The 10090-nt window shown below is 40.0% G+C and overlaps 1 protein-coding gene across 4 annotated transcripts in view; it reads right to left on the bottom strand.

The window, feature by feature from the left end:
- Positions 1-524: 524 nt before the first annotated feature.
- ap1ar (adaptor related protein complex 1 associated regulatory protein) overlaps positions 525-10090 on the bottom strand; it is a 20087-nt gene continuing 10521 nt past the window's right edge. The window contains exons 2-10 of one of the 4 annotated variants that reach the window (XM_027280973.1): positions 7842-7890; positions 7713-7739; positions 7324-7349; positions 7125-7221; positions 6823-6921; positions 6003-6064; positions 5267-5340; positions 5058-5180; positions 525-4266 (exon numbers count right to left, since the gene is read on the bottom strand). In XM_027280973.1, the coding sequence (XP_027136774.1) occupies positions 3995-4266; positions 5058-5180; positions 5267-5340; positions 6003-6064; positions 6823-6921; positions 7125-7221; positions 7324-7349; positions 7713-7739; positions 7842-7890 (829 nt within the window). In that variant the 3' untranslated portion in view covers positions 525-3994. Of the gene's footprint in view, positions 4267-5057; positions 5181-5266; positions 5341-6002; positions 6068-6822; positions 6922-7124; positions 7222-7323; positions 7350-7712; positions 7740-7841; positions 7891-10090 lie in introns of all 4 variants that reach the window. The other 3 variants (XM_027280972.1, XM_027280975.1, XM_027280974.1) reach the window with 3 other exon arrangements.

The raw sequence follows: 10090 nt of genomic DNA on the forward strand, positions 1-10090 counted from the left end.
GACTTTTCGAGAGTTTCGAAAGTTTCGAGAAATGTATTACAGATTATCAACAGCTCATTCCTGTGTCTTGTAGCAAACTGAGTCAGCCGGAGGAGGATTGTAGATGACCTTCATTTTAATTTCACCGTCATTTTAATGACGCCTGATGCTGGTTGTGTTTGAAATTGTTAAGATTTGCTGCATGGCCTGCGTGTTCTGGAAAACCTGATTTTATTTTAAAACCATCTGTCAATTTCATGAATCAACTCTTCGCATACTTTATGTGAACTGAGGCTACTTCCATTTATTCTTCTTGATTTACTCGAAAGCAACAAACAGGGTCGGATCTACTGGGGTGGCACCCTGAAAAAGCCACCCCCAGCCTTGCCAAACCCCGCTCTCGAATGTCCTAACTGCAAGTGAACGCAGCACGAGACACAAGCCTCCAAACAACCAAAACGGCAAATACCTTTCCCCCCAAAAAGAAAATTCAGTTACGCCTTTAGTTTGCCTTTAAAAAGATGAATACATTCAACATAACTTGACAAGGTTTATTATTTATTTGTCTGTGACCAAGTCACATGATTTTGGATATCATATGAATGAGCAAATATCACGAATAAGAACCAACTTTTATAAAAAATGTTGTAGCTGTACAGTCTAAAGACGCTTTGGTGGATGAGCACACAGTATCAATAAGTGTCACTTTAAGTACATCCATACAGTACCTCTAGTTAAAGTGATATTTGACCTCAGTAAAACATTCAAAGATATTTTAGATCTACTTTTAAAAAGTTGTTTTGACTTGGTTTTGGTACAACCTGCCGCCTAAAGTCACTTACTTTGGTTTGTCACCTTTGAGTCTTGTCAGGTACTGTGCGTGCACTGTCAGTGTGAAATATCACCTTGAAATGAACATTCTCATTAAATATTTAACTTCTAGCAACAAGCCTGATTAAGGTAATGATTCTGTTCAATACAAATGTACCAACCCAAGCTGTACTCGCTACGCCATGATCATTACAGTGAGTGTATGTGACGTCCAACACATTTTTCTATAACTTTATTTTTTTTTGTAGGCTCAGTGTGACAAGGAATGTTCAGTTACAGTTTTTTAAAGTTACAGTGATTAACTCAGAGATGATGTAATCACAGCAAAACATAATAATCAAATGTGCTCAAGAAAAAAACTGTTTTAAAATCACACACTCTGCACATCAACCCACATCCCCGTCTACACACTTCTACAGTAGTGCACAGTTGTCACATCAGTTTCCTCTTCACACACACGTGAGTCATTTCAGTGAACGTTCTCTACGGGCTGCTAACAGCAAATTAAAAATCCACACATTGGAGTGCAATCAGTGACCAATATTTGATTCAAACAGATTAAATAATCAATGTGAAACACTAAGTCTCAGTCCATGATCGACCGTGACGTGACGGGTATAAAGATGTTAACGCACAAGACCTAAAATAATGAATACAGCAGCATCAATCATAGGATCAAAGTTTACACCACAGAGTTGTATTTGAATATTTGATTACCAAATAATATTGTTTTTAATATAAGCAGTGGAAAAACAAAGCAAAAAAACAATCACATTATGTCAACATCAACATCTTAAATCATCTCGCTTTATCCCAGTTGTTTGGATTTGTACAACATCTATTCAAAATGAGAATAATAATCCAGAATTAGTGCCACTAAATTGCTCTTACATTCATTAATGGTTCCATATTTTCAATGAACGAGAGAACGAGTTGAAGAAAGTAAGTGGTGTAATGGAAACTTATAGATGTGTCTTAGTAGAAATGCAGTAAAATGACTTATTTCTGATATTAACTTATTATGTAAACTGTTTTTCGTGCTGCACCTCTGCAATGTAGTGGCCACCTCTCACCATCTCATCTAATTTACACTTTATCTCGTAGTTTGTTTATGTATGCATCACTGGGTCTCATATGTATCAACATTGATACATATCAATGTCCTTTGTAGTCACCTCCTCCAAGTGTGTAATCAGTTTGTACTGTACAGGGAAAAACAGTTTACATAACAAGTTCAACGCACGTCTGTAATTCTCCATCACTCTGGGATTTCAGGATATGCAGGACAGAAGCTAGTTTAGGTATATATTTATAATATATATGTTGCAATAACAAAGGTGGGTTGGTGGTTCGTCCCTCTCATCTTCACTGCTTATCTTCCTACATTTTGCTGCAAATCATGGATAACTCAAATTATGTACAGCTCCTGTAATGTGTGTGTCATGGTGCCTGGCAATGATATTGCTGTTCTGTGCTTTTTTATTTTGGACATAAAAAGATCTTGTAATAAAAGAAAAACAAAACAAAAAAGAGGCAATTTTAAAATCCAGCTGTCGTACAGCAGACCGATGAAGAGGAGTCACTGTATGTGCTTAATTGTGTTTTATAAAAAGATCTCTATGCAGCATATCCCTGCTAAAGAATGGTTCATGCTCTGGTTAGCTTTGAGTCTGAATGTCTCAATTTGTTGATCTATTAAAATAAGAGCACAGTCACGCAGAGTTTTGGTAATATTGGCAATATTACTCCTGTATCCTATTCGGCCGCTTATTGACTGGAGTGGGGTCACTGCATTGAGCACGGCTTTCATGCAGCATGTTACTAAATTAGTGCTGTGCACCCAGGAATAATGTTTTTTAAAGATTACTGTCAGTCAGACAGTTTGATGTTGTGCAATCAGTCCAAGATTCAAAAGAATGTTTGATGATGAGCCAGATCGTCAAAGGTGGCATCAGTGTCTGTTTTTGTTCTGTTTGAGACTAATGTTTCACCTTTTCTTCAGCAGCCTTTGTGTATCAGTTCCTTTTTTTGCTGTCATGCAATAACTTTATAAAACTGAAGGGCAAAGCTGAGACTAAAGGCGCATTCAGACAGAATCCGGTGCAGGTTTTTTAATTAATTTGACTGAGGATGGTCGGTTTTGACTGCAGCGGTCCAGGCCGCAGGGTTGCAACTTCACACTGCGGCCGCCAATCAGACAATTAGTCAACTCCTCCACAGTCAGCCTGATACGTCACTGAAGCTGAGACTATCCAGGTAGATTGACGGACTAAACTCTTGATACTCTACCTGTTGTGTTCTGGTTTTGTTTATTTAATGAACCAGCTTCTAAATCGGGAGTCTAGCTCGCAATATACACTGCAAAATAGTGACACAAAGAAGAAGTTTGGTTGAGAGACACAGGCAGTGAATAAGAGCGAGCGAGCACAGACGTTGATAAAGCCGGTTAATCAATGTAATAAAGTTATTTTCTGATTGTTTCACAGCGGTTAGATTCAGCACAAATAGACGCAACGCCGGACGACCCTGTGGCCATTCGACGCAGCGCAGGATTGTGTCTGAAGGCGCCCAAAAAAAAGGGGCAGAATCTAACAAAAGACATGCATTAGCATCGCCACTGACCAAGGCACCGGCCTCAGAACTGCAACTGGTCTCCAGGCACTGCACAGTGGCTGTCAACGGCTGCTAAATAGTTAGGAAAGGTCAAACGCAGGGGTCAGATTCCCCTACTGGGATTTAGAAAGTAAAGCATAACTCTATAGGTTATCACAGCTAATTAAAAATGTCCTTTTGCATCAGTGAGAATAATTACACAGATCTGAAAGCAGCCATCTGCTTTAACAAACAACGTTTCCCTTCAGAGTACCTCAGGTGTTTGATTCGCTGGGCACTGTGCATGGAAAATAAGCACACATTAATGGATGGAAACTGATCAGTTTAAGGTACAATGCATAATATGGTCGGCTAATTTGGCAAATGAAGGCACTGAAAAAATGAGTATTAGATAAAAAGGACACTACAATGTTCTGTAGTGTAGAGATTCACAACATATACCCGCAGCATCAGAGTTTCATATTACAAGAATATGAAGAGCAATTGAGTACATTTTCTGTTTCATGAGGCAAAAAGCTGGTGAGCTTTGACATGAAGAGGACACAACAAACGTCTCCTTTGGTGCTGGACACTATCTGTCCTGGCTGTCCAACCTGAGGCCACAGTCCGAGGCGTCCTCAGAAGGGGTGTCTAGGACGGGATTGACAAACCCTTCGAATTCAGTGTCTGCATTGTCCTCTGGATGGTTACTCACAAAATCGTTCTCCCACTCCAGTGCGGCGGAGTCCTCGGAGGCGGAGGTCGGCCCGCTGGTCATCTGCTTGCTGCCGGGCCTCAGGGCTGCACGAAGGATGTCCTCCTCCGTCCGAGACCTCTCCCAGGGTGGAAGTGCGCGGTTGATTCCTGCACAGGAGGACACGAGCTTTCATTGTTATGCCAGTCGAAAGTTGAAAACTGCTGCTAGGTAGTTCAAGTTCAACTTTATTGTCAACACTGCCATATGTACAGGACATACTGTGAGTTTAACCAAGGTTAAAACTTAACATAATGTGTTTAATTGGATTCTGGAGCTGAATTGATTATAGTATATAAGTATACCGACAGCCCCACAGCCTTTGAATAATACATAATAATAACAACACTCATGTTATATAAGGTGTATTTCGCTGGACAAAGGTGATCTGAAAAGGAAACTATATCATTTAAAATGTTTGCTGAGTCCTCATAAGCCTGTAACTTCTAGTCCAGCTGACAAAGGATCAGCAGAATTTGCTGCCAAACTTCTGAAATAACATTGATATTTGAATAGGAACGAAGAATGCATTTTATCAGGGGTCAGATGTGGGTAGAGACCTAATGTAGCTGTAGGCTTCACTTTAAAATTATGTAAAAATGAACACATGAATGATGAACTCTATGTCCACAACTTTATTTCCAAAAGTTATAGTTATAGTCTAGCTAGACTTGTTTCACTCCTGTTATTTATACATTTTAATGGGACTCCAGAGGAGCCTCATCCTCCTCTTCTTCTTTCTGCAGTGCCGCTAAAAACAGAATCAATCTTGGCTGAGAAATAACCGGCGCTCTGGTTTGGGGTGCAGAGAAGAGCTCCGACTTTGTGTGTTTGAAGTTCAATAAGGATGATAATGAAGAAAAAACGCCTCAGCATCATCAGAGAGCTTTCCAACTCTCACCTTCCTCGTCTTCCCACTCCAGATCCAGCGAGGTCCCGTCGTCGTTAGTGGAGCGGGTCTTGGTGGTGAAGTCCCAGCTGCACTCTGTGTTTGGAGTCACCACGTTCGTGTCAGACGGCAGTCCTGGAAACAAAGAGGCGACTCTTACATCAGAGAACTGTGATACACACCTGGATATTGGTTGAAATAGGACTGGGTGGTTCACTTACGGTTACTCCTGAAAGCCTCAGATTGAGCTTTTACATTCTGGAGGTAGACGTCGAAATCCTCCCCAGAGGTTTGTCTGGAACACAACAATAAGAGAAGTCAGTGGGCGTGAATCACACCTCCTTCTGAAGATTTTTAGTACTTAACATTTGGATTAAACAAGTAAGAATAATGTACAGCAAGCCTCTGCTTCACATCAGGATCCTGCATCACCCCGTCAGGGTTTATTTTGCAATAATGACCGGCTTGCTGTACGTTATCATGCTTTATTGCACGGTTGCTTGGAAGAAATATCAATATTTTGTGTCAAATTGTTCATTTAAAGTGATTTTAATGCACCCATCCAGAGTCTATGATCAGGACTGCGTCCATAGGAACAGTCTGCTATTCATAGCTGCGATCTGTTATATGGAAATAACTGTAAGTGCTCAGCTTTGTGTGCTTGCAGCTCGCCTCTCTGTGAATTAATTAAGCACTGAATGCTGAGACTGGATATCTTGTAGTGCTATGATATCTGTTCTGCAGCCTACACACACTGCCTCCTGACTGCAGGAGTAAACTGTGTGCTTACATCATTAAATCAATGCTTCTGTTGAGAGCTCAAAAAAAAAACATGAAAGCTCCTTTTTGAATACATCCAGCATTCCTGTCTACTAAAAACCTATACAGAACCTCATGACCACAGCTCATCCTCAGCTGAACAACAAGCCTGTTGTCTAATGAACTTCAGTCACTCACTTTTTTTGCTGAGTTTCACTGCTGGAGCCATCTGCTTTGCCACGTTTCCTCTGGGCAGACAGCTGCTAACAATAAAACCATAGATCAAGCAAAAAAAGATAGTCATGTCTTCCCATGATCGAATTAAATCACAGACTATATTCAGAATAAAAAAAAAACAAAACAAAAAAACACATTTAACAGTTTTGGTGTTATCAAAGAAATGTGGGCAAATCACAAAGCAACACCAGAGAAGCAGTGGAAAGAATGAACGAGTCCTATTTTCACCAAGAATTACATTTTCTCCCTGAAACAGTATATGAAATACACAAAGTCTCACTTTAATATTATTATATATATGCACATTTCTCTATTTATGCGTGTAAACAACAGGCAGAAGTGATGGTTATACTTGCAGCACAGCCTTGTCTTCATCTCATTTCACTGCTTGTACTTGTACTAAGGTTCACTGCCAGTTTTACGTCTATTGGCACTTTAGTCCTTGCTTTATATTCGGCATCACCTACTGGATATTATTTCACCCTGAAGCGCCCGAGTGAAATAAATGTGTCATCTTTTGCCTCTCTGCTGTAAAGTAACTGAAATACTTACAGTTGTCCAAAGGATGATTTAAAAAGTAGTTTGTCAGGTAAACTAAAGCGCTGACATAAATAATAAAATAGTAATATCCCTGCCTGGATAACAAGGACAGGTTAATGAGGACAAAGAGAAGACAGTAAATAGAGAAAGTGTCCCTCTAAGACATGGAGGGCAGTGTGGGTTAAAAAGGAGAGAAGCAGCAAGTCAAACTGGCAGAAGGGAGCGCTCAGTGCCGCCTCACCTCCTTCAGTTTGCGTTCACGTGCCAACCTGGCGGCCTCACGCTGGGCGGCATTTCTAGCCTCCTCTTCTAGCCTTAACTTCTCCTCTTGTGTCTCTAACTGAAGCAGAAATAACAAAATGGAAAAACACAAAACAAAAATAAATAAATAAACAAAAACACAAAAAAAGACACAGAACAGAAAAAATTACAAAAACAGAAAAAACAATGCAGCAAATTAAAAATAAGCAAAAACAGGTCTAAAACATAAAATGAAATTAACGGGGAATGTTTAACTAACGAAGTTATAAATCTGAGTCTTACCTCCAGTTGGATCTTCTGGTCGATCAGTATCTGTTTGTCTGAGATGGCAGTGTAGCGATGCTCCTTGAGGTTCTTGATCTCATCTTCACTGATGGGCCTGAGTAAAGAACAAAACAGACTTGTTACAAACTGCTCAATGTTTCTTTTGTGGGAGGACACTCATGATTATTTGTTTTTAGATTCACACCGGACCTCTTACCTCGGGCAGGGCTGTGGACTCTCAGCCTGCAATGCAACAAACAACATTTCTTTTTTAAGCCACACAGCAATGAAAGTGAAATGTACTGGGACCATGCAGACAGTAATTGAGTTACTCCCTGACTGCTGCGCAGTGGTGCGCCCATCATTTTCTATCCATCAAGAGAGAATGGCTATCGGAGGAAAATCTGATGGGTCTGACAGTAAAAAGTATCCTGGGAGTTGCAGCATAATGCAGCTTTTAATTAGACAATACGTCTTATAAAAACAGTCCATCACGATGCAGAAACTCTACATACACACACACACATCTATAAAAGCAGCAGAATAATAATGTTCTCCTTGTTATTAAAAGTTTTTAATACGTCATCATAACGTGAGCAGACTTACCTCATCGCTCTCTACCAGATTCTCAAACTGCAAAATTACAAAAAGTCACAATTAGAAATGTAACTTTATCCTGAATATTCATTATTTTAAAAAAATAGAAAATAATACCAGTAAAAGTCTGACTCATACCTCTATTGTATAATGCTCCCCTGTGGTGCTGCTCCTGAAGTATTTTGACCTGTGTGAACAAAGCGAGCAATGAGCTGAAAGATGCAAACAGACTGTCGTGTTAGGCTGCAAACAAGGACGATAATGTTTAACGTGAGCTGTATTCTGGGGGGCGGCGTGGTGGTGCAGTGGTTAGCAGATTCCTGCTTCGAACCTCGACTAGTTTGTGTGTTCTCCTCGTGTCTGCGTCGGTTCTGTCCAGCTTCCTCCCACAGTCCAAAGACACTAATCGGCGACTCTAAATTGGCCGTAGGTGTGAATGTGAGTGTGAATGGTTGTATGTGTCCATGTGCCCTGTGATGAGCTGGCAACTTGTCCTAAGTCGGCTTGAGCAGACACCAGCCCCCCATCTCACCCTGATGACATATAAGCAGTTACAGAAATGGATGGTACACTGTATACCACTGACATCTAACTCTAGAGGCTGTGAGCACTGACATCAAAATCATCTTTGTGTTCTGTTATGACTAAATTATGATACTTTTTTGCTTGTTTGTATAGAAATATGTGAACAGTGCCAAAAGAATCACACGACATAACATGCGCTCAAACTTTGATATACTAAATAATAATAATAAAGGTGTTAACGCTGAGCTGAAGCTGAAGCAGACGGTGTTCACAGCCGCGTTGCAATGACCACAAGACTGACTGACTAATGCGGTTTGGTGTCGGTGTCGGTCACCGAGCAGCTAAAGTGATACAGTCTGTGTAACAGAATAGTTAGATAACACAGAGTTATCAATGAGTTTGGAATTAATGAGAGAAGTGTCAGAGGAGATTTTTCCTGGCAGATATTTGGAGCTCAGGTGCAGCTGATATTACTATTATCATTAACAATGGTTCAGCGTCCCAGTATAAGATGCCGGCGTGCACAATACCAAGGAACAGACCCGATATAATTAAGCGTATTGATTACGTCTGTGTTTTTTTTGTGCTAAGTCAAAACGTCTGCAGTGAAATAAGTCTGTTGCTCTCTCTCACAGTGACTTCACAGCCGGTGTTCGACCGTCTAATTACCTCCTTTGCTCATTATGTGCTTGATTAAGTTAAAATCGATTTAAACTTTGAAGATGTTCAAACCTCTGTCTCTCGATCCAGAAACCGGATGGATGGATATCTCATGACACTTTCCATACAGAGCAGGTCTAGCCCGTACTCTTTGTAATATTATTTACAGAGACACAACAGTTCCATCATGAGCGAGCACCACGTGACGGTGGCAAAGAAAAACATCCTTTTAAAACATGCAGAAACCTCGGGCAGACCCAAACTCATCGGTGGACGGTTATCCACCGCGACCGGTTGAGTTAAAGATAGAGAGAGAAGCAGCAAGTCATTAACTAACTATAAACTGTAATAGAGACATGGTTGCAATAATATGTGTAGTGGACGTCGTGCAGGACCACAGCAGCAGCCACGATCCACGAGAACCTGCTGGAAACTCCTGCTTACATGCAATAAAAACACTATTTTAACAGCGAGCGGGCCGCAAAATCTAAATATTTAAACACGGCTGTGAGCGTTTACACACTGTCATGGACTCCTGGAGTATCCGTCAGGCTCCAGTATGCCGACATAAGATGTTATTTTTGATAGATCTCGCTGTTTATGCTGCTCATTCATCTAATACATTTGCCATATTTATACTGATTTGCCGTATTTTTCTTAGATATCTTTTAACTTGTAAATATCTTTCATATATTTTATATATTGTCGTTTGCAACATGTCAGTTCTCTGGGACAGACACAGGAAATCTTTCCTGCCATTACACTGTGTAATAACAGCTGCACATTTCTCCTTTATTACTCTGCACTAAAGTCAACACTGTACAGGTCGTATCTGTTTAAATTATGCTTTTTACCCTATAGGTCTTAATTTTACTTTGTTTACTTTGTTTCGTTGTTTTAGTTTATCCTTTTTTTTTACTTTTCTTCTAATCTCTAGTTTTTCATGCAACTGTTCTGTTGTTGTCTATTTCTGTTTTTTACTCTGCTCTGTGAAGCACTTTGGGCTGCTAAATCAACACTGCCAATTTGGTGTATATACTTCTGTACAATATATTTTATTTACTATTGCTATTTTTATATTTTATTATGTATAGTTTGTTCTTTATATTTTTATTCTTATGTTGTCTATTGTCACTGTGTGTAATGCTGCACTGTAATTTCCCAGCTTGGGATAAATAAAGTCTATATCTATCTATCTATCT

The sequence above is a fragment of the Larimichthys crocea genome, chromosome I (assembly GCF_000972845.2).
Source record: "Larimichthys crocea isolate SSNF chromosome I, L_crocea_2.0, whole genome shotgun sequence".
Classification (NCBI taxonomy): domain Eukaryota; kingdom Metazoa; phylum Chordata; class Actinopteri; family Sciaenidae; genus Larimichthys; species Larimichthys crocea.